Source organism: Amia ocellicauda, chromosome 4, assembly GCF_036373705.1.
Source record: "Amia ocellicauda isolate fAmiCal2 chromosome 4, fAmiCal2.hap1, whole genome shotgun sequence".
In the NCBI taxonomy this organism is placed as follows: domain Eukaryota; kingdom Metazoa; phylum Chordata; class Actinopteri; order Amiiformes; family Amiidae; genus Amia; species Amia ocellicauda.
In genome coordinates, this window is record NC_089853.1 from 10,399,522 (window position 1) to 10,424,453 (window position 24,932).

The 24,932-nt window shown below is 38.5% G+C and overlaps 2 protein-coding genes across 5 annotated transcripts; both read left to right on the top strand.

Moving 5' to 3' along the window:
* The first annotated feature begins 66 nt into the window (after positions 1–66).
* Positions 67–4,741, top strand: LOC136747782 (cytosolic 5'-nucleotidase 1A). 4 transcript variants are annotated; one of them, XM_066700985.1, is made up of 7 exons: positions 67–110; positions 742–803; positions 1,270–1,404; positions 2,005–2,134; positions 2,542–2,664; positions 3,090–3,205; positions 3,539–4,741. In XM_066700985.1, the coding sequence occupies exons 2-7, from the start codon at positions 759–761 to the stop codon at positions 3,809–3,811; spliced, it is 822 nt and encodes a 273-aa protein (XP_066557082.1). In that variant the 5' UTR covers positions 67–110; positions 742–758; the 3' UTR covers positions 3,812–4,741. The 4 variants fall into 4 exon arrangements, with proteins under 4 accessions (XP_066557082.1, XP_066557083.1, XP_066557080.1 ...); XM_066700986.1 differs by having other exon boundaries at positions 87–110; positions 745–803; XM_066700983.1 differs by lacking the exon at positions 67–110 and adding an exon at positions 136–494.
* A 2,124-nt stretch (positions 4,742–6,865) lies between these two features.
* Positions 6,866–19,428, top strand: ctsd (cathepsin D). Its single transcript, XM_066700987.1, has 9 exons — positions 6,866–7,030; positions 9,677–9,833; positions 15,391–15,514; positions 15,778–15,896; positions 16,021–16,220; positions 16,520–16,642; positions 17,804–17,948; positions 18,429–18,527; positions 18,821–19,428. The coding sequence occupies exons 1-9, from the start codon at positions 6,969–6,971 to the stop codon at positions 18,980–18,982; spliced, it is 1,191 nt and encodes a 396-aa protein (XP_066557084.1). The 5' UTR covers positions 6,866–6,968; the 3' UTR covers positions 18,983–19,428.
* Positions 19,429–24,932: the final 5,504 nt, after the last annotated feature.

Sequence of the window (24,932 nt, forward strand, 5' to 3'; positions counted from 1 at the left end):
CTTCACAAAGGCACTTCCTGAAGCGAGACGCTCATCCCATGCAGTTGTCTGTCGAAAACCACATTTAAAACTCATACATTTCAGACTAGGGTTCGGTATTTTCCGGTGAGGTTCGTATATATCCGAAGTTATATCTTATTTTACATGGCATAAACCTTTGCTTTGAACTGAATATTTTAATTAAGTTAGATCAAACTATACAATACAAACAAAAGTTTATTTAATGAGCAATGTGCTCTAGTCTAAAGCCTGGATCAAAAAGCGTCGCACCCTGGCGTGTGAATGTGGTTTGCGACAGAAAACCCGACAAGCGTGTGTCATACATCAACAAGGAAATTGAGTCCAGAAACAAATGTTACGAGAAACAATTGAAATAATGCAGGTGCATTATATAGTGTTGCAATAATTTAATGTATTTATATTGCATTCATTAAAATAGTGCATCAAGGCTTTGTCAGTTTATTTTTATTGCATTTTTTTCTTCCGGATTCAAGGTAAAACATCCGAGAATGTATTTTTATTGAAATTATACAATTTGTAACACTTGTTCACATGCCCCGCCACCACTTTAGTATGAGTATGGTAAACGTTATGTAGTGAAAATAATTATTATCGCATGCATTGTTTGAAAAATACTGATAGGTTACATATTAATGAATTGTTAAAATCTAGACTACTGCTGCAAGATGAATGTAGCAAAATTCACAGAAATGTCTTTCACCGCAACGAATGTGTTCTCAGCAGAAACAGGTGACAAGATGGAACAATGTGAAAACGTCATTTTGAACACTGATGTCAAACAGGTAAGACTCTGCAATGCGAAACTTAACACTTCAACGTATTGAACAGATCATGGAGAGATCTAGGTGCTACACTTCAAATACACCCACTTGATTTATATGCCCGTCACTACATAATCGATTGTATCAGCACTAATATTTGCCGTAGTAATTAATATGATGTCATTTCAAGGGGGTATTGTGTAAATCTGGGTTCATGTTTGTTTAATGATTAATATTATTGTCAGTTATACCAGGCAAAAATAAGGGTTTAATTTATTGGCAATAAACAGCAAAGCAAAGGAAACAGCTGTGTCATTCAGGTCATCAGCTTTCCAGAGTTCAGATAATGGAGCCTGTTCCCTTTTTAATCCCTCTTATCTGGGAATGGAGGGATGTGCCGCTCAGATTCATCCTGTGTGTTTCCCATCAGTATATGCAGGGGTGTAATGATGTTCTGTCATTGAATGAAGATGTTGTCTACCTGCAGAAGGACTCCAATAGAGCCATCGTGATTGCGGTCTCGTCCCACGCAGTCTTTGACCTGCAAGAGGACAACACTGAGGGGGATAAAGGCAAAGAGAACCTGCCACTAAAGCAGGGTCCAGCCCTTCCCTTTATCAAGGTAAGCTGCTGTTTTGACTTTGGCAAACTCTTGAGCTCTGTTCATGAGTTGGATGTATGGAAATTGCCATCACTGCCATTAAACTCTGTTTCTGTAATAAAAGAATATGATAACATTGGTTTTGTGTTTCTTTGTGTAGGAGTGTGTTTGTTGGTCTTTGTCTTACATTTTGACCATCTACTTAAAAAATAAAAAAAATGCTTTAGTTTCACAGCTGTTGGTAAAACTGACTCATGTAAGTGGTTTGCTGCTACACATTCGTGATCATAGCTATAACAAAACATGATAAGAAAAAAATGATGGTGATTCCTGGACTTGCTGTGCTTTGATGCTGTCCATTGCAATAAGTTGTAACACTGATAAAAATAAAGAGTACAATATGAACATAAAATATATACATTTTTATAAACATGACATTAGCAGAGATTACACCTTTGTTTGTGAAGCAAAACATCTCTTGAGATACTGAGTTCTAGAAAAGCAAGCAAAAGCAGATCTGAACAAGAACAGTTATTCACGGGTTCAAGGCTGGAGCAGGAGTGCTTTACACCTCCGCCAAGCAGGCTCCCTGGGTCTGACTAGCTTCTTTGTGCTCTGCAGGCGGCTCAAATGGTGAATGAGAAACTGCTGGAGAAGAATCCAGAGGAAACACTGCTGTTTGATGTGATTATCGTATCTAATAACAGGCCAGAAAGCCACCCACAGATCATAAACGGTGCAAAGCATTATGGTGAGTGGAGCAGGTACATGCCTCGCTGGTCTTGACATTTAAGATAAGAGTCTGACAAATTTGCGTTCCTTTGTAGAGAAGCAGATTCCAGTTTCATGGACTGCTGCACCCACTTTATCTCCAGCTCACTTTCTCATTGCTTCTCAATTCCTCACTTTTGAGGTTTCATTTCTGTACCTGAGTGGAGTACAGGGGGGGATGGAGGACAAAAATATGGTAGTTAGGAAACAAAATCAATCCTTAAACAAGCTTTTAGTGTCAAGCAAGGCTATCGAATGTGACATTTAATACATTTGTGAAGGGAGATTATTAACTGATTAATTAATGTATCAAAGACATACTTAGTTAAGATTATAGCTGTATGCTTTATGACTGTTCAATATTTTCGATATACTCTTCTGTTTCAGGTCTGGACATCAGCAGATTTTGCTTTTTCAATGATGAGGACTACTCCGAAAAATTGCAGTCAACAAATGTAAAATTGTACCTGTCAACAGACCAGAGAGATGTTGGCAAGGTTCTGGAAAAAGGTATATTGGGAAAATTACAGTATTCATATTCCCCGACAATGTACAAATGCACAATATCCAAATGCAACTGATGCATTTCAAGGAGCACATACAGAGCCAATCATTTTGCAGATCTTTATAAATAGTCTTTTTTTTCCCACCAGATTAGTTAAAACTGTATTTTTCCACATAGTTTCTCAAACAATGAATGTTATACAAACGTTTGTTCAAGAAATGTAAATAGAGGTTCAAGAATGAAGGGAACTGATACCAGCCCCAGTAGATAAAGTAAATAATGTGCCCAGTCTAATACTAAATGTTAACATGGAAAGCAAAGGTATGTGATTGTTAAGAAACCAGACTTCTGTTTACCTGGGCAGCATCCCTATTGGTTTTCGAGAAGATCCCAGGATTAGAGTGATCTTCTGTGTTGTCGTCCTGTATAGGTATTCCAGCGGCTCTCCTGTTCAAGCAGGACGTCCAGGCTGCCACAGATCAGCTGAGGGTTCTCTTCATTGGGGATGCCTTGGTTTCCTCCGAGGACAGTGAATCTACAGCAAAGGTACAGGAGAGGAACAGCTTTAGCTTATGAGGGTGGATGAAGGATGCTGTATTCATCTTTTCTCAGGTGAACTTTGTATCCTACCACAGGAGCCTTCCTCTCAGATGCTCTGTTGGGAATGGGAGAGAAAAATAAAATAAAAATCTTTGTATGTTTTGTTAAGTAAATGTTGATACATTTCCGTAGCCTCGTAGTGTTGCTGGTTTAGTTTGTGAGGAGGAGCCATAAGGCTAGAAGGTGAACACATTGGAATGAAACCACAATCAATGGAAACTGGTCATCAGACAGTGGGAACTTCTATTTCTTCTTTCTTCTTCTTTCTTCTTCTTTCAGGCTCCCGTTAAAGAGCTTGCGATGCTCATTGGTGAGATGAGGAAGAAGTTTGGCCGAGACCACAGTCCACTGTGTGCCTATTTACTGACAGTTTGCAGCAATAAGGACGTGAGCTGCAGGGCCATGAAGACGTTAAGAGACTGGGGGCTGGAGATAGACGAAGCATTCTTCTTATTTGGAGGCCCGAAGCGCATCATTCTTGGACACATCCAGCCCCATATTCTCTACTGTCAGGGACTGCTGAACCCCAAAGAGTGTGGGTGGGCATTTTGAATCGTTCAGCCACTGACCACTGAATGAGCAGGAAGGGTCTGACATCCTCCTCCCCTTATTTAACCCTCTAATGCGTGCTAAAGTTGGCATATCAGATGTCTTATTAACAGCTTTTTGTTTGGGAGGAAAGCCATATATTATTTTCCAAAAAAAAAAAAAAAGGAATTAAAGGTGATAAAATATGAATCACTTACTTACAGGATCACTTACAAGATATCGGCACCATAACTAGATACCCTCCTGCCTTTAAAAGACATTCACAAAATTAATATTGTGCACCTTGAAACTTGACGATACTAAATGTTAACTTATTTTTGCAGTGCAGTGCTGGTAATGCCATTTTGGCTGCAGAAATGGAAGTATTGAAGTGTGATGTGCATAACACCTGTGTGAACCTACCTACTTATTTTTTCTACGTCTCTCTCTGGGACTTTGGTCACGGTCTGTATATGGTAATGCATGCTGTTTTGGTGTGTAGTCACAGGGGAGTAATAGGATATGTCTTTTAAACATTGCTGAAGCCAAACAGATCGTAAGAGAGAAGCCTTTGTCAAAACACTGCAGTTTGCACCAAAACAGACACGTTAAATTAGACCTCTTTTGCCATTGTGTTGTCAAGTGTTTCTGTATGTGTTACTGAGGTGATTCCCATGTTAATGTATATGTACACACACACGTGTTTTTATGTAGACCAAAAAAAAACGTATTCTCTTGTCCTATTGTTACATTTAACTGGTACAAGAAAAGAGGAGGTTCGAGAGCTATGCACCACCTGGAAATCAAGGTAACTCACCATTCCATTATAATTTCACTGCAAGGCTTTTGTTTACCTCCTCCTACCTCCAACCGCACCACCTTCGGATGCATCTGTCTTCTCTACACTAGAAAAACACTAGTTCTGCATTTTCAATAAAATATTTACAAAGGGTGCATTACTGTTAACTTATGTCATCTTTTTATATAATGCTGCAGAAGTATTCATGTGTATGTATTACTTTTGTATTTCAGTAAATGCTGAATGACATGCTAGATTGAAGTGTTCCTAAAATAGAGAGAGTAAAGCAAAATGGTCCCTATTTTCTCGGAAGGCACAGACGAACCAGTACCTAGAAAACATCCAAACAAAACATATGGTCCTGTACAATGTTGTTTATCATTGTACTTTTTCAATCAGATTTTTGTTTCACTAAACTAATAATGGTGGTAATAATAATAATGATGATGATGATGATTAATACAAAGTAGTTGAGTTTAATCAAGCATGACACAGCTAAAACAAGTGACATTGCAAAATTGTCATGTGATGGTAGTCACCCGGGTCTGGGATCACTCTCTTGCCTCTTTTTGTCCCTTTTGCATGTGATATGTGATTAGGGGAAGTAAGTGTCTGTAACCTTGTTGAAAATGCAAATGTGGTGTATTTCTCATGAGAAGGAAGTTAAGTACAAAGCAGGAATATTAGCACTTTGTATGTAAATTTCCCATAATCAACAAATTGGTTACTGCTGATAACTTGGCTTTTCTCCAAATAGACTTTTAGTTTACGTGAAATCAGCTATAATCAGATTCACAATACTTGTGCTCAATGCATTTCCATTTTATTAATTGAAGAAGATTAATTTAAGTCTATTTTGTGTTTATTTTAAAGCTCGGAATGTGCAGAAAATATAAATACTTCTAGAAATTGCCAAGATTTCAATCATTGGTTGAGATATTATAAAAGTGACAGTTTAAGTTTCTTAGGATTGTTGCAGGATGATTTTTCTAGTTTAAAATGTATATAATCTCAGTCATGGCAATGGATCTAGCTAAGGATTTTGATTTGTATTAATGTTTACACCGATCAGCCATAACATTATGACCACCTGCCCAATATTGTGTAGGTCCCCCTTTTGCCACCAAAACAGCCCTGACCCATTGAGGCTTGGACTCCACTAGACCTCTGAAGGTGTGCTGTGGTATCTGGCACCAAGACGTTAGCAGCAGATCCTTTAAGTCCTGTAAGTTGTGAGGTGGGGCCTCCATGGATTGGACTTGTTTGTCCAACACATCCCACAGATGCTCGATTGGATTGAGATCTGGGGAATTTGGAGGCCAAGTCAACACCTTGAACTTGTGATTCATCAGACCAGGCCACCTTCTTCCATTGCTCTGTGGTCCAGTTCTGATGCTCACGTGCCCATTGTAGGTGCTTTCGGCAGTGGACAGGGGTCACCATGGGCACCCTGACTGGTCTGCGGCTACGCAGCCCCATACGCAACAAACTGCGATGCACCGTGTGTTCTGACACCTTTCTATCAGAGCCAGCATTCACTTTTTCAGCAATTTGAGCTACAGTAGCTCGTCTGTTGGATCGGACCACACGGGCCAGCCTTCACTCCCCACGTGCATCAATGAGCCTTGGCCGCCCATGACCCTGTCGCCGGTTCACTGCTTTTCCTTCCTTGGACCACTTTTGATAGGTACTGACCACTGCAGACCGGGAACACCCCACAAGAGCTGCAGTTTTGGAGATGCTCTGACCCAGTCGTCTAGCCATCACAATCTGGCCCTTGTCAAAGTCGCTCAGATCCTTACGCTGCCCATTTTTCCTGCTTCTAACACATCAACTTTGAGGACAAAATGTTCACTTGCTGCCTAATATATCTCACCCACTGACAGGTGCCATGATATCGAGATTATCAGTGTTATTCACTTCACCTGGCAGTGGTCATAATGTTATGGCTGATCGGTGTATTTAGTACTGTACTGTGTATATTTCACAATTTCAAATAAAAAATATGTACTTCAAACATGCATTAAAGTATCTGCAGGAAATACTTGGCAAAAAGCAATTAATTGCCTTTCAAGTAAGCAATGCATTGGTGCATGTTTGTTTACTTTAGTATTTACAACATAATTGTATATTGATTAACCCCTGGAAACAAAAACCATACAAGCGCAATGCTCTGTTTAGTGAAACACTGTGAAACTGTGTGTTGTGCAACAGCCCGGCTCTGTGCCTGGGGCGCTGTGTCATGTGACTCCTCTCAGCTGACGAGGGGACGGGGGACTCGCTTTATTTAACTCCAGCCAGTAAACTGCTGGGTCATTGTTTAAAGCTTGAGCACAAAGTCACATTGAGCTTCTAGTACCGATAGCTACATCAACAGTGAACATGAAGTTTTCATATTTGTGCCTGTTTGCTGCCTTTGTTTGTGCCACTGATGCGATCATAAGGTAAGGATTTCCAAAGATGATGTTTCATAATAGGCGGCTAGGAAGTGTGCAGTTTCGCGCATGTAACCTGAACTCAATAACTACATAGATCATTTAGATTCAGTGCTATTGCATTATATTTTTAAGGCTAAAGCTTGTTGACAGCGTCGTGTTCCCGATTAAATAGCCTACAGCTAAGCAGCCTATGAACAGCATGATTTATTACGTTTCTATATCCCTGCAGGTAATCGTTAGCTGGTTTTAAGTGTGAAAATATACAATTCGAGATTATTTATGAAACATCTAATGTCGGTACTACCGGGGGCTGTTTTATTTGCATTTTATTTAAGAGTTATATGATAGTATTTATTTGCTTATGAGGGTTTGGCAGTCCCAGTGTCCCAGTGTCCCAGTGTACTGGAAAGCGCCTCCGAACAACAACAGACGAGGCTGCGGTGTGGATCTGTGCATGCGCATTGTACGATCACAATCCATAAGCAACTACTTGCATTATGCTGTGCAATCTTTAGTACAAGCAATGACATTAATTGCAAGCTGTATATGTTTAATTCTGGTGGTATTCAGGTTTATTCATTGACTGGCCAAGATGCTAGCCAACTTCTGTGGATATGAACAATGTGAATGATTTTTTTTTTTTTTTAATACCCTAAATATACTTTCAAAACTCTAGTTATAGGGTATTTTACAGATTATAATTGTCTTCTAATGCTGCAATTTGGCTTTTCTTGCACTAATGCTCGAAAAGTTCAGCTGAGGTGCATTTAACTCCGTCTCTTGTGAAGGTGTGCAGTTAAATGAGTATTTAGTGTATATGAAAGTAGGTTTCCGTGATGCTTGCACACACTATATTAAGTAATTGTTTGACAAATGCATGCACTTTTAGTCTGATGTATAAAATAAAACGTTTTATGCGTGTTAAAATGTTCCATATTCCTAATGTTTTCTGTCAAACGTCGATTAATGCATGGACATACTACTGTTATCCTGTTAAATTATATTCTTGTGTGTTCCTTATTAAGGATCTAAGAGCAGGGATTTACTCTTCCTAATCTGATTAGCCCCACATTCCTCTCATTACAGCTTGAAGTTATAGCCTAGAAATGAATGGGCTTTGGAAGAAAATGTTTTTCATCTTTGGGTAAATGAAAGTTTAGTACAGAAATAGCTCGAATGTTTATTTTTAATGTATATCATAGAATACCGCAAGCTTGAACATTTGATATTAGTAGGTTATCGGTTTTGAAAGCTAAATTATGGGAAGGACAATACGAGAGACCCACCCCCCCAAAAAAAAAAAGTTCCATGTCTAGTTAGCTAAATGTGCTGATGCTACATAAAGACCTAGGCCTTTTAGGAAAATCAATAATCCATTATATTGTATAACACAGTGGAATACACATCTCCTATAAAGCAACTGAGGCCAGTGAAGACAATGGTCCATAACTCCCTAAATTCCAGTTTTTGGAACATCTCTCTCAACTGAAATCATAACATTTGACTGAAATTTCCAAGCATACAAGGATGCCATATCTTTATTGAATTCATATTTTAGAGTAGTGTTTCCACAACCTCTTTAGGACCCAGGTATCAACTATTTAGTTTTTGTCTAACGAGACCTACTGGTCTTTCATTGGTAAATTGTAATGTTGTGGCCTTGAAAAGTTACAAATGTTAAATTATACAATTGTATATGTAACTTAAAATCCATTGTTGAATAGCAAAACACAATAATTTGATTGGTTAATTGAAATGTTAAAATTAGCAAGATTTCAGCTATGGGGAAGACAGGCTTTAGAAGTTAAAACTGACTACTCTTCTGTAGAAAAAGAAAAACATGAGAAAGGTAGCTTATAATTTAAGAATGGCCCTATTGTGACAGCATTGCCGACAGTCTGGGATTGAATTCTGGAACTGAGTGCTACGAACATTGCAGTTTCTGGCACCATATTTCTCTAATCTCCTTGGTGGGGGAAATAATAATGATTAAAAACTAAAAAAAATCCTGTTTAGCTAGATTTCCAAGTGCACTGTAGATAGTGTCAGGCCAGTAAACAGTCACAATTAACTTGGCTAAAGCATACCTCTGTTTTATTTAACAGCACAAACAAATCAACTTGCCACAAACTTCCTGTACTAAGATATTACTTGCACATCAGCAACGAGCCACCAAGATCAGATCATGTGAATTAAATGCCAGCTCCTCATCTGAGCAAGAACCCAAAAAAGTGAAATGTGTTATTAGACAATACCCTTAAGGCAGCAGAAAGTAAATGTATGGTGTTATTTATGATGCAGAATAGTATGGAATGCTCTTTACTGAGAGAATGTATTTAACTTAATATGTCAGACATAGTGTTTCAGGCTTTACACTTCAAACAGGATATGACTAGAAAAGCTGTGGGTATTTGGTTTCACAGAGGCTCGGTACACCCACAGTTTATCTAGATCTTTTTCTCTGAAATGTAATTAACAAACTTTGTTCTGGAAAATGAGGGGTGGGTGCAGAAAATGATTAACTTAAAATAATAGATGCTTTGGTGGTGGTTTAGAATGGTGGCATTTTATACTGTAGGTGTAAAGACCTTTTCGGGCAGGCCGAGTGATTTTCCTCATGATGACAGACTAACAGGTACTGTTCTCTTTCAGGATCCCGCTGACGAAGTTCCGCTCAATCAGGCGGTCTCTGACTGACTCGGGGAAAAATACGGCAGAGCTGCTGGCTGGGAAGGAATCCTTAAAATACAATCTGGGCTTCCCTTCCAGTAATGGGCCGACACCAGAGACCCTGAAAAACTACCTCGATGTAAGAATTAATTAGCTATTGTTGAAAGTTACAGCAAACTGTTTTGTATTCGTATTCAATGTATCTATTAAGTCTGTTCTGTTTTATGGTTTTGATATCCTGAGGTTTTGCCTGTATTGATAATCAATTTCAAGAAACCGGAATCCAATTTTACACATAGTCCAGTATGCTTATTACAGACTTGTTATCGGCAACTGCTTCTCACCTTGATAAGTGCACTAAATTGTATGGAGATAAAACTACAAACCTACAAAGCCTTGTATGCAATATCTGACTAGAAAAAATAAACTTTGTTAGAGTAATTGAATTTGCATTTCTTAAAAGGCTTAAGTTAAAAGTATACTACTGCTACACTAAAGCACATGATCTGATGGTGTAAAAAAAAAACATGATATGACGATAAACATGCTTCTATTTGTATTCTTCTTTAAAAGAAAAATGTGCCTCCTCTGCATTTTTTAGATTACCCACCCAAATTTACAGAAGGTATGATCCTTTGTAGTCTGGAGTAGGGCTGGGCGATATGGCCAAACTACAGTATCACGGTATTGTTCAAATTTTTGACGGTATGACAGTATTCCCTCAGATGACTGAGCCAATTTTTCCCATTTTTACCACTTTTAAATTCTAGCTGATAAACGGTATGCATTTGCTTATGAACCACAAAGTGTTTTTGTATCTATTTTTTCAGAACAACCTCTGCTAAATGCATTTTTCATATATAACGTACTTACAGTTTTTGAGTGAACAATGTACAATAAAGTAAAAAAACAAGAAACGGAATTCATTTTTTAAATTTGTATTGATTTCACATGCCACACAGTAATCGTGAATAGTTCTGACACTTAGAACATGCTCTCAAAGCCTTGGGTATTGAAATATTCATGGTTTTTCAATAAACTATATACATACCACTGAAATAATGCACCTTTTTTGCAAACAATGCCAGGCGAACATTGAGATTGTATTTTCCCTGAGTTATTCAGGTCCCTCAGACAGGCTACTGAGCAAAGCAGGGCCTCTCCAGGAAATGGCAGAGGGGCACCTGGCATGTCAGGGTGTCTTGTTATATATTCTGCTGACCTTACAATGCTCACAGTTCCTGCTTAAAGCAGCAGGGCTATATTGAGGGTGTGGTATGTCCAGAGGGGCAATTGGCAAAGGTGTGTGATTGTTCTGCCTGTGATCCAGTGCACTGAGAGTCTTTGTTTTGTCCAGTTGCACCCCAGGGGGCTTGCAGGGGTAAATCTGGGCAGAGTGGGTGCCCAAACTGGATCAGCTTCTGTTTTCCATTGCTGGAAAAGAAATAATCTAATTGTTTCTTTTTATTACGTTATTGCACATTTTCTACTTGTATAATATATATTGTATTAGACTATATAATACATGCATCGTTGAAGCTGTTCTGAATCCACAGATATAACACATATAGTAGTAGCATCTATTATAGCTGAGATAAGAGCTGAATTGTATAAGCCCCTCTCTCTCTCTGGCTCTGCTCAGTGTCTGTAACCCGACACTTATCAGCTGATCTGTTCCCCTGCCTGAGACGGGGTTTTGGATTGGCTAGTGAAAGCAGATCTCCATGGCACATGACACACAGTATCATCCTCTCCATTGGTCAATCTCCGCGCATTGAATTTCTATACCAGGAAGTGCGCGATGTAAACACACCGCACATGGCTCTTCTCAGCAGAATCTCAGCTAAGCAGCTGAAAAGACCGCTTGTCTTTATCCCAAATCGCTTCTCAGATAATTAATACTTTGTAATTGATGCCCCAATTTTGGGCGGATCCGCCTAAATCGTCCTCAGGGGGCCATTTTATACTGTTCGCAAAAGCAACAATAATAGGACACAACTGACATTCAATTACGTTTCCATGTTCTGTGTCAGTTGTGCACACTATCAACGACGCACCTTTCTTCGGGACAGATTCACTGGGGTCACTGTGCTGTGAAGTTTCACCCGCACTCCTCTCCTCCATCTCGTCTTCATTCATTGTGCATTGATCACGTTTGTTTGTTCATGTCGACACGCAATGCACATTATTATTTTCGATACCTGCCTGAGTCGCATTCACTCCAGAACAAGGTCGCGCTGAGAAGCGCAGCTGCGCAGAGACTCACAGACGCGCGTTTTAAAGTGTTTCTGCGTGTCGCCGATCCCATTGGTGGAGCCGTGCAGGTCTGCGCAGATCTGCGGAAATCTGCGTTACGCGAACACTATCGGCGTTCTTTGATCAGACGCGTCTCCGGTCAGACCGCAGTCTCAAGCAGCCGAGCAGCAAGTTGTGGGATACGCAAACGTGATCAGGTTTATTGGTAGCTGAAAGCTATGACTGAATGACACGATAATTAGTAAAGTATTCAGTTTCGCATAGAAAACTTTAAAATACCGATATGAAGGTATAGTAAAATTCCAAACCGGTCCGTAAATGAATACCGGTATAGGATAAGAAACGATATACCGCCAAGCCCTAGTCTGGAAAAAAACAAATGACAACACTTTCTAAGCCAAATCGATTGTGCAAACCATGGCTTGTTTAGGGATCATGAAACGTGCATTTTTCTGAATTTTATAAAGTAATTCATCCAGGGAGTAAATCAGTTTCCCTCATGCGGCACAGTTTAAAGCCGTTATCGTTTTTGACGATCTCTGTTTTCTCTGTTTACCGGAATACCTCTGATCCTGTGCCATTAAACTCCCAGTGCTAATTAGACTGTCCCTGACTATAAGGAGCGTGTTTGTCCGTCATGTGGCAGGTGATTCACACAGCGCCTGTACTGTCCGCTACTTTACTCTGACCAGCTGATGGGAGGCAAACGGGGCTCTTCTCCAGAATGATTGAGGCATCTTTCTGTTTTTATTTGATAGGGCCTGAGAACTTGCATGATCTGTGTGTTTTGTTGTATCAGTCAACTTTGCAATTCCATTTAAATTTGGAGTTGCTTTAATTTACCCGAGGAGTTAAGGTGCTGTATTTTTAAAATCTAAAATGTTTCTGCCGTCTCAAAACAACAACAAAAGATTATTTCACCAAGTGGTTCATATTTTCTGTGGTCAGGATAATGCATTACTCCCACTGCAGAGAAAGCAAGAGAGCCAGAGTGCTTTTTACACTTTCTGTGAGGCATACAGTTCTCTATAGGAACCAAAGCATACATGCATCTAAATATGAGAGGAGTTTTGCTTTCCCGACCGGTGAAAGTTTAAGGTATTTTTTTATTACAGGCCTTGTAGTCTGTATTCTTATGGAATAGTATGTAAAGGTTCTTAGCCATATGTATTTTACACATTCAACCCTATGTAAACCACTAGTAACTGAAGAACTAGCTACAACAGCATCAAATTTAAAATACAGATGTATATTTGTCCATTGCATTGTATAGAATATAAGTGACACAGCTAAATCTGCCTTACCAGCTGACGTTTGGAAAGAAACGTGGCTGCAGGCACACAGGCTGTTGATTCATAGTCACATGAGCTGTGATAAGGGCTTTAGACTTCACTGTCAATTGTCATGGGGCCTTTTTTCACTGCAAGACACTAAGGTGATGCAAACAGTGCCATTTGTGTAAGCATGAGGGTATCATTAAGCAAATTAATCCAACTGAAACAGGACGAAAGGACATTTGCTTAAAATTGTGCTCCTTGGCTTAGTCTGATGTCATAAACCAGTTTTACATAATACGGAAAGATAATCACTGGAAAAACAGAACTTGCTTCTGCCAGTTTTAACAAGATGACCAGTTTAGACTGTTTGAGGTTGGGGTGGTGGTTGTTTGTAAACACTGACTCGCAACTGAAAAAGAAAATCAGCTTCCTGATGTAACATCTGGCAATGAAATGAGATAAAACAATAGCTAACGTTATTACTGTGGCATCTCTTGCTTCAATAGCACAGTTCAATAATTCTTTAATATCCCAAACCAGGGATTAGGCATCATGGGAAAGGAGGGTAACCACTTTACAGCTTTTCATGACATTATAAGTATATTTTCACATACCTACTCACACTTGTGGGCTTTGCCATTTAACCTCTGTATGCATTTTTGAAAGGCTTTTGAATTGTACACTACCGGCCTAAAGTTTAGAACACCTACATTTTTCCAGTTTTTATTCAAATGAACGCAATTTAATGGAATCATTTTTGTGTAACAAAATGTAACCCCTTAACCTGACAAACCCCTCTGGTACCCTTCAAAGGCCACCAAATCCATGTGCTTCTCTTTAATCCCATGTGTACTCTTCACTGTTGTGTTGTATGCCAAGTGTTTGGTATCCCATGAAAGCTGATGTGAAAAACTTGGTTTTTATACCCCCCGCCTTAACGTCAGTTATGACATTCTGGAGCCAGACAGTCTACTGATCCCTGAACCATCCACGTTTTGGTAGAAGCAACACACACCCGTAGAGAGCTCAAAATATCAAGATGGGAAAACTCTGTTTACTAATGCACATAAAATTGAAAATCCGATTGAAAATGAGTGATCTGTGACTGTCAGAATGAGATGCCCCGCCCAGAGCAGACTGCAAGTTTACCCCCAGAGCTATGAATAATGGCGGGCGACACGGAATCTGTAAATCGGATGTAGTAAAGAGGGTGTAGTAACACAGTATATAACTCTGAAATGTACATTATTTTTCAGTTTTTGGTAACCTAAACTTTTTGTTTAACCTCTGGTAGTTTACCGCTTTCCTTTGTACCATTTCAGGTTATTCACTGGAATTGAACTGCTTAAATTTCAATAAAAACTGGAAAAATAGTAGTGTATTTGCAGGCCTAGAACAAAGTGACAACCTTGTAAGAAAATGTTAGACAGCTTTTTATTTGTATTTTGAAATCAACTACTTATATATTTGATAATGGTAGATGAACATAAACCATGAGGGCAGAAAATGCACACCTATTACAGAGATACAGGATTAAGGAATTACAGTCTAAAATTACTATTTCAAATGGGGAGGGGGGAAATCATAATGTTTACGAGGCACGCAATGTTTGAAGATAAAAATCAAAAGGAAATGCAAGTCTAGAAATAATCACCAGCACTAGAAAGGATGTAAGTCCACTGCAATTCTTAGACCGACTTCATACAGATATGATGCTGCAGGATTTCACAGAAAAGAGAACATACTCCATCCTACTTTAGTTGCATCATGTTCTTGTGACAACTGAGAAAGAGGACGTTACCTTTTTATTAAAGGCATCTCCCAAACAAAAACACTGCTGCATTATAGTTATACTAACCATAAAACGTTACATTAGAATGCTTTTAAGAATGTTTTTCAAAAACACATTGTGAACAGTAATGCAATACAATGCACCCAGTCAGGGACCATGTAGTAGAAGAGTACTTGAGTTCAAATCTATTGTGTAATCCATTGCACAGTATCATTGTAGAGCAGTGTGACCATTTCATATGTTGCAATTTGTTATATTCTTTCCTTCCCACCCTAGTGTCCTTTGCAGATAGTCAGGGCCTACAGCGTGCTTCTCGTTAGCAGGTTTGCCTTCTTATCCAGCCCTTATCAGATTGTGAAATGTCTTGACAGGCTCAGTACTATGGAGAGATTGGACTTGGAACTCCCCCACAGCTTTTCACCGTGGTCTTTGATACAGGATCGTCCAACCTCTGGGTACCGTCCATCCATTGCTCTCTAACGGATATTGCATGCTGTAAGTTGCAGTTTTGTTTCCACTATTGATAAGATTGCATTGTATTTATGTGGTCCGTTTCACCCATTCTCATCCATTTCAGAATTGTGGTTTGTAAATGTATATCTCCTTGCATTGTCTTCAATGACTGATGAACAGCAAAAGTAGAATCGGATCTGAATGCAAGGAGTTCTAGACACCACCTTAAAGTTGAAGGGGTTTTGTTTTTGGATAGTATAGAAACTGTCTCCCTTTATCTCATCTATCCCCCTCTTTCTCCTCAGTGCTTCATCACAAGTACAATTCTGATAAATCAAGCACATATGTGAAGAATGGCACAGCCTTCGCCATTCAATATGGATCTGGCAGTCTATCTGGATATCTTAGCCAGGATACGTGCAAGGTATTTTATTTATTCTTATCTGCAGGACAGCACTGGTTCTTGATGTTGCTCCTCAAAAGAACTTCTTTTTTGGGAACAACAGAGAGTGGTCAGAAGAAACTAAAGGTCTCGATTTCTCCCTCAGATTGGCAATATATTGGTGGACAGCCAGGTTTTTGGAGAAGCCATTAAGCAACCTGGGTTAGCCTTCATTGCTGCCAAGTTTGATGGCATCCTGGGAATGGCGTATCCCAAGATCTCTGTTGATGGAGTGGCCCCTGTCTTTGACAATATGATGAGCCAGAAAAAGGTGGAGAAGAACGTCTTCTCCTTCTACCTGAACAGGTGAGAATATATCTCCAACTGTGGGGATCACAACTTGAGGGTATTAAAACAAATAATTTCCTCAATCCTACCCTTGGGAACCTGCATGTCCCATTCTTGAAAAAACAACAACAACAAAAAAATAACATTGTTGTGCATAGGTTGGACTGCTCGGGATCTCTAGTCAGTAAAGCTATGGGTCCGTGCTTTATGTTTTCAATAATTATAGATGTTTGAGAACAAATGTAGACAAAAAAATACAATCAGTGGCATGATTTCACATTAGACTGTTACTATCAATATACCCGGTTATGTCTCAGGAATCCTGACACCCAGCCAGGTGGTGAGCTGCTACTCGGTGGAACAGATCCCAAGTATTACACCGGAGACTTCCAGTACGTGAACATCACCAGACAGGCCTACTGGCAGATCCACATGGATGGGTAAGTATGCTTTTCACCTTTGTTCATCGGAGAATCAAAAATTAATATTTCAGCTCCTGCCTAAAGTTTGATGTTGGTGCCTTATTTGAGGAGCGGATGAGGTTTTGAAGCCATGCCGTCTGTCTCTTGCAACAATTATTTCAAAAGCACATCATGATTTCTTCTGCAGTATGATTAGAAGCAAGTCATTTTGTCAAGCAAAGTGACTTTCAAATGTTATACTAAGCAACATAGAAGGAGAACATCTGGAGTCTGGTTGAAAGTTACAGTATGGTATTAAAAAAAAAAACTTCAGTGTACAATACAGGAGATTACTTATACACTATAAAATGTAGAAGTACAGTGAGCAGAAAGTTAACAATGACAGTATAGGCATAGGCAGTATATATTTCTTTATTTTTTAGCCAATGTATCTTAAAAATTATACATTAATGAGCTGCTATATTTCAAGATATGAAACACCTGAGACTGAACTTTTTTTTCCCAGAGGCTTTGGCTTCCCCAGGCTCATGAATGTGTTTTTCTAAATGGATAAGTTTCCCCAGGCAATTCAGATGCCCCTCCAAATGTTATTGAGCTCTTGGCTGACATTTACACTAACACAACCGCAAAAGCACAGTAGCCAGTCAACACAATGTGAGATGGTCATGGATCCAGAACAGTGTGAGAAAACACAGCCAGGGCATTGAATCTTAACTTGAATAAATTGGGTATTGAAAGTTTAGTCTTAAGGCTACTCGCAATGTCTCCATATACAGTACAATAGGACTGCAGGGTCTGTTTATAATATGGCTCTCAAACAAGGCTCAAAGTGTCTCTGGGCTTTTGTTCCCAACAAGCTGCCAGTAACTTATTTGAGCTGATTAACTGAATTAATTAAATCCTTTTCTTTGAGCTGCAAATTGTGTTACAGCTATTGTACCTTGAGTGTGAACTGAACTGTGAAAGATCTTTGAAATATGATTATAGATGTATAATTGATAAAATGACTAGATTAATTAAGGGAACCCACTGGAACGCAAACCTCAAGACATTGGAGTCTGGCAACAAACCAGTTTAACACCCCTGAGATATAGAATAAGTATCTAACCTGTACATTAAAATATTTTAACATAACTACCCATAAGTAGACCCATAACAAGTGAATGTTTGTTCCCACAGCATGGGCATTGGGAGCGGGCTGACCCTGTGCAAGGGTGGCTGCGAAGCGATTGTCGACACTGGCACCTCCCTCATAACCGGACCATCTGAAGAAGTCAAGGCCCTTCAGAAAGCAATCGGTGCCATCCCACTCATCCAAGGGGAGGTAAGCGCACAGATCAGACTCCTTTTAAATCAGCTGCTTAGCAAAGAGGCCTGTTCTCAGAGGCTGCCATGTCTTCTAACTTGCGTTCTAACATCTGGTCTGATTATATCATTGTTACCAAGTTGTTAGCTCACATGGGCATATTTCATGTATAGATATCTTGCATTTGATGTTTAAAAAGGTCCCATACAGTATTTACTAGATTATAAAAGATGTATAGAATTACATTTAACAATCAGTTTCAATAATAGTGCAAAACTGAAACAAAATATACAGCTCTTAAAGACAGTATTTGGAAATTATTTTTTTTAGGAGGGACGAGAAGGAATTGAATTGCACTCGGTGTGAACGAACCTTTGCACCCCAGCAGATTAACAGTATTTTAGTAAAATAGCTGGAAATACAGGATTTATGCTTTATCAATCAAAGAAAAGTCTGATCGCTGTACGAATCTCACGGTGTTCATTTGACTTATTTCAGTACATGGTGGACTGTAAGAAAGTCCCTTCTCTTCCTACCATAACTTTCCAACTGGGGGGACAGAGCTACTCTCTGACTGGAGAACAGTACGTCCTGAAGGTAAGTGCAATCACAGAGTTTGTGTGTCTGAGGATATTATCTCTGCATGCTACAGTGCTGCACAGGGTCCTTTCTGCCCTATACAGGAGGTATAATGGGTTAATCTTGGCTAAGTCCATCTTCAATACAGATGTATTTTTTAAACGTGAGCCAGAGAAGCAGGAATCTCAACGTAATCCTGTCTTTTATGTGTGATTGGTAGTGAAAATAACAGGCAAGTAAAATAGAGAACTTTGTTTACATAATGAACATTTTTTAGTCTCTCTTCCTCTCTGCTTCTCCTTACCCTATAGGAAAGCCAGGCCGGGCACACTATCTGTCTGAGTGGATTCATGGGACTTGACATCCCCGCTCCAGCTGGGCCCCTGTGGATTCTGGGAGATGTGTTCATTGGCCAGTACTACACTGAATTTGATCGGGAGAATAACAGGGTGGGCTTTGCAAAATCCAAATAGGTAAAACAATTAGTAACACTTGACAATCTGTGTGTGGGGCAGGGACAATAACAAATACTAAGCAGATTGCACAGATAAGCGTTTCCGTTAAATACCAGGTAGCAATACATTTGTTTAGAGTTTAATGGGTTGAGTACGCATAACTCATTTTTAATTATTATTTTCCCCCAACAAATGCTAAACGATCAAATTGAATGTGAGCTGAAGACTTTAGGCTTTTTTTTTTTTTTTTGGCATTGTATCCAGCTGAAAGTTTTATCTGATATTATTTCACTGATGGTTTTGTTTCTTTGTGTGGCTTTTTTTTTTTTTTTTTTTTTTTTTAACTATTTTAACAGTTACCGACTTTTGTAATTTGTCTTTTGGCAAAATTGAACTCTTGATTATCTCACTTTTTGATGTATACAAGATGATTGGATTGAATAAACTACAAATGGTACAGTGTTGACCTGATTTGTGTGGTGATTTTATTAAGCAGGGATAAATACTCAGAAATTCTGCCTGCCTGCCAAAATGTAGCAATGGTCTAGCAAAATACAGGGACTCAGCTAAAAAATATATATATATATTGGCAGATATTTAATGGTATGCACATACTCCCATTCTCTGGAGTCATTTATTCTGCTGTCTGACATTTGTAGTAAAATCAGACTACAGGAAAAAAAGTTATCAAAAAGAGACTAAACTTTACTGCTTTGAGTCCTGCCTCATAGTCACTCTACACAGCAACCCAGCAGAGCTAAACTAAGCCTGAGCAAATATGATGTGCAACACTTACAATCAACCAATCAATCAGTGGCACGTGCTGGTTTGGACGTTCAGCTTGCTAAAGAAGAAATGTAACAGAAGTTAAAAATCAAAAAATGCAAGTACAGCTTAAAATACCCAACATGTATTCGTTCACTTAACCTAGGTGTGTGGCACAGTATTTTCCCCATGCAGTCTAATATAAGTAAATTCAATCAAAGCAAGACTAAAATAAACTATCCTTCACCATGCTTTGATTTAGCTGTTGCAGTGACAAGAAGGTCATTTTTATTAGTTTTGCTTGCTTTTAAATGTTTAAACTGTCATCACAGGTCTAATGTAACCACTCTGAAGATGTCCACAGAACTGTTGTGCAGGGCACATCCTGGATCAATGGCAGAAGCAACTGCCAGCCACAGCCTCTTTCAACACATCACAATACAGCCATGTGACCTTGATTGCACAACCCCTCACATGAAAATGTGACTTAACATTTTCATGAATCTGTGAAACAATGGGTAGTGAACGTAGTTAAACCGTTACATAGTGAATTGGTAAAGCCATACATTGGTCAGGAGACTGCCATTTACCATTTTGCTGCTGAATCAAATATAAGTGGGTCAGTACTTAAGAGGCTCAGCAAGACAGAAATCTGTTTTCAGGGGTTTAAGGTCAATTAACCTATAAACACCTGCTTGCCACAGACCTTCCCCTAGCTACAGTAGCAACTTTTGGGGTAATTTCAGTAGTTTTTTACCCCATTATAGAACTATGATAATATTCCTAAAACACACATTATTATTTTCTATATTAATACAGTGCAAAAAGGATTAAAAGCCATATAATGCACACAGCACACTCCCCAATCTCTTGGACCCCGTTCACACTTATTAGGCCGGCCCTGGGCGCCTTAAATTTAGTCCGGCTTTTTCCAGACACCCCGTTCACACTTGCGGGTTTAGGAGCCTCAGTGCGTCCCATATGGGGGCGAAAAGCGGCCTAAACGAAATGCATGCCGGGAATAAACAAATGCGCTCAAACGAACCAGTGATGCAGGACATTAGCTCTGCTTACAGTGTATGCGCTGTGTGTATAATCACAACTTATTAACATCGATTGACTATTGTTCGGTTCTATATTGTATTTGAAAGTAATCTCAACCCTTTGCAGCCGAAGCTTTCTATAATAATTACAAATGTGCTGCTTCAATGGGAATCTAATGTATATATTTCCCTTTTCAAATGTCTATCTTCGGTTCTGCAAGTTTAAAAGTGCTGTTATACAATCCACCCGAAAGCGAAGCAACTTCATTAGGACATCAGCATTAAATCACAAGAAATCGTGTGCATCGAAAGCAGCCTGTGTGACGCGTGTAGTTTTACCTCAGACAGCAGCGCTGCTCTGTGCGGTTTCTGTTGTAACTGTATCTTCATCCACGTTGTAAACAGCGCCTTCATTGCTGCATCGGCCCAGTTTTTACCTCTAACGCCGGCATTTGTGATTGTCCTGCTCAGCTCAATATAATCGCATTTCGGATTGGATAGTAATCAGCTGGTCTCGTATTAAAATACACTGATTTGAATGGAAACCTGCTTCAGTTAAATTTATATCGTTTTAATGCAAAATTCGGATAATTAATAAAGTTATGGTCCCGTTTCACAATTTCACAATGCAATTTCCACGTGTAAAATGCATGCTGTTAAATTTCAGACTTCAGTCATACTTAGTACAAGAGCAAACAATAGCAAGTTTACCAGCTACACACTTTTATTTTAATCGACCGAGTAGTTTGAACTGTTTACATCATTATAACTCATTACTTAGCCTAGACTTTTATAATATATATAAAGATGTGAGCTAGCGAAATGTAACAGTACATTTAAGGCTATAGATCGATATGACATTCAAACAATACAGAGACAATACTGTGAGTCCTGCAGTATGTGAGCTGTCTCGGTGCCCGAGTTTATTGTGTTTACTCTGTGTTTACTCTGTTTATTGTGTTTACTCTGTGTTTACTCTGTGTTTATTCGGTGTTTACTCTGTTTATTGTGTGTTTACTCTGTGTTTACTCTGTTTATTGTGTGTTTACTCTGTTTATTGTGTGTTTATTGTGTGTTTACTCTGTTTATTGTGTGTTTACTCTGTGTTTATTGTGTGTTTACTCTGTGTTTATTCAGTGTTTATTCGGTGTTTACTCTGTTTATTGTGTGTTTACTCTGTGTTTACTCTGTGTTTATTCGGTGTTTACTCTGTGTTTACTCTGTGTTTATTCGGTGTTTATTCGGTGTTTACTCTGTGTTTACTCTGTTTATTGTGTGTTTACTCTGTGTTTATTCGGTGTTTACTCTGTTTATTCGGTGTTTACTCTGTGTTTATTCTGTGTTTATTCGGTGTTTACTCTGTTTATTGTGTGTTTACTCTGTGTTTACTCTGTTTATTGTGTGTTTACTCTGTGTTTACTCTGTTTATTGTGTGTTTACTCTGTTTATTGTGTGTTTACTCTGTGTTTATTGTGTGTTTACTCAGTGTTTATTCGGTGTTTATTCGGTGTTTACTCTGTTTATTGTGTGTTTACTCTGTGTTTACTCTGTGTTTATTCGGTGTTTACTCTGTGTTTACTCTGTTTATTGTGTGTTTACTCTGTTTATTGTGTGTTTACTCTGTGTTTACTCTGTTTATTGTGTTTACTCTGTGTTTACTCTGTGTTTACTCTGTGTTTATTCGGTGTTTACTCTGTTTATTCGGTGTTTACTCTGTGTTTACTCTGTTTATTGTGTGTTTACTCTGTGTTTACTCTGTTTATTGTGTGTTTACTCTGTTTATTGTGTGTTTACTCTGTGTTTATTGTGTGTTTACTCTGTGTTTATTCGGTGTTTACTCGGTGTTTACTCTGTTTATTGTGTGTTTACTCTGTGTTTACTCTGTGTTTATTCGGTGTTTACTCTGTGTTTACTCTGTGTTTATTCGGTGTTTATTCGGTGTTTACTCTGTGTTTACTCTGTTTATTGTGTGTTTACTCTGTGTTTATTCGGTGTTTACTCTGTTTATTCGGTGTTTACTCTGTGTTTATTCTGTGTTTATTCGGTGTTTACTCTGTTTATTGTGTGTTTACTCTGTGTTTACTCTGTTTATTGTGTGTTTACTCTGTGTTTACTCTGTTTATTGTGTGTTTACTCTGTTTATTGTGTGTTTACTCTGTGTTTATTGTGTGTTTACTCTGTGTTTATTCGGTGTTTACTCTGTTTATTGTGTGTTTACTCTGTGTTTACTCTGTGTTTATTCGGTGTTTACTCTGTGTTTACTCTGTGTTTATTCGGTGTTTATTCGGTGTTTACTCTGTGTTTACTCTGTTTATTGTGTGTTTACTCTGTGTTTATTCGGTGTTTACTCTGTTTATTGTGTGTTTACTCTGTGTTTACTCTGTGTTTATTCGGTGTTTATTCTGTGTTTACTCTGTTTATTGTGTGTTTACTCTGTGTTTACTCTGTGTTTATTCGGTGTTTACTCTGTTTATTGTGTGTTTACTCTGTGTTTACTCTGTGTTTATTCGGTGTTTATTCGTTGTTTACTCTGTTTATTGTGTGTTTACTCTGTGTTTACTCTGTGTTTATTCTGTGTTTATTCGGTGTTTACTCTGTTTATTGTGTGTTTACTCTGTGTTTATTCGGTATTTATTCGGTGTTTACTCTGTTTATTGTGTGTTTACTCTGTTTATTCTGTGTTTATTCTGTGTTTACTCTGTTTATTGTGTGTTTACTCTGTGTTTACTCTGTGTTTATTCGGTATTTATTCGGTGTTTACTCTGTTTATTGTGTGTTTACTCTGTGTTTATTCTGTGTTTATTCGGTGTTTACTCTGTTTATTGTGTGTTTACTCTGTGTTTACTCTGTGTTTACTCTGTGTTTATTCTGTGTTTATTCGGTGTTTACTCTGTGTTTACTCTGTGTTTACTCTGTGTTTATTCAGTGTTTACTCTGTGTTTACTCTGTGTTTATTTGGTGTTTATTCAGTGTTTACTCTGTGTTTACTCTGTGTTTATTTGGTGTTTATTCTGTGTTTATTCAGTGTTTACTCTGTTTATTGTGTGTTTACTCTGTGTTTTTTCCGCGTCTCTCAGACACGCAGTCTCTGGGGGCGGCGCTTTCCACCGGCCTATGACCCCGTTCACATATGAGTTAGCCCGGCCCAGGGTCCTTTTGTTTCTACATGTATCAAACAATCTAGATGAAATGAAGGTTAGAAAGTGGGCAGTCCTTACCTAGCCAAAGCTCTTCATTGCAGGTAGATTCACAGCAAAGATTATTCAGGATTTCTCACTCAAGAGTTTAAAAACAGCTGCAGGAGGGAAGATTTTCTCAATTTCCAAGCCCAATGAAATCCACTTATCAAACCAACCAACAACCACACAAGAAAGCCTATTGAATCCATTAGTAACTGCTTCTACAAGGATCTGAGCTTTGATGTTTAGCTTCCATTTTCTTTTCTTTCACTTTTAAAGAAATTCCCACACAGAACTTGAAATCTAGAAGTAAAACTTTTGACAAATGACTGCAGGAGGCTGGCCTGTGCTAATGACCTCAGTGTTGACATCTGTGGGAGTACACCTGCACTAATTAGTGAGTTTAATACACACTGCTAATAGCTGGGGTGTATTTTGTACAGTCCCATGTCTTTACAAATATTTATGAGCAAAGAGCTATTCAGTAATTATTACCCTCCCTGTATTTTGCAATTGTGCCCAAAAGTCAGAAGGGTTTTGTTTATTTAGTTTATTCACCTCCAGTTGGTACATTGTAAGTTAACTTCTTGAAGATTTCAGATTTAATTTATAAACCAGAAACATATTATTATTATTATTATTATTATTATTATTATTATTATTATTATTACAGTACTAGCTTGCTGACATCTTCTACCAGGCTGATTTAAAGTTTAGCCAGTTCTATTTATATATCATGGAAACACAATGAGTTACATAATGAATACAAAATGCACAATAGAGTAATCACACTATACTGTACTGTAATATATATATATATATATTTTCCAGAATAGATACACAGGGCTGCCTGACAGTAGTTTTTTTTATTTTGATTGACAGCCCACTGAATATGTTACATTGTCTCTTATTTTATCATTTATATAATTCTGTCTTTATAGTGCTTTTTCTTAAAAATAAAAAAATAAATCTAACTTTGAT

Excerpts from the sequence above, each read along its gene's own strand:
- LOC136747782 (XM_066700985.1), top strand. The coding sequence starts at position 759 with ATGGAACAATGTGAAAACGTCATTTTGAACACTGATGTCAAACAG. Across the intron at positions 2,135-2,541 it reads AAACGGTGCAAAGCATTATG|GTCTGGACATCAGCAGATTT; the intron begins GTGAGTGGAGCA and ends CTTCTGTTTCAG. Across the intron at positions 3,206-3,538 it reads ACAGTGAATCTACAGCAAAG|GCTCCCGTTAAAGAGCTTGC; the intron begins GTACAGGAGAGG and ends TTCTTCTTTCAG.
- ctsd (XM_066700987.1), top strand. The coding sequence starts at position 6,969 with ATGAAGTTTTCATATTTGTGCCTGTTTGCTGCCTTTGTTTGTGCCACT. Across the intron at positions 16,221-16,519 it reads TTCTCCTTCTACCTGAACAG|GAATCCTGACACCCAGCCAG; the intron begins GTGAGAATATAT and ends GTTATGTCTCAG. Across the intron at positions 16,643-17,803 it reads TGGCAGATCCACATGGATGG|CATGGGCATTGGGAGCGGGC; the intron begins GTAAGTATGCTT and ends TTGTTCCCACAG.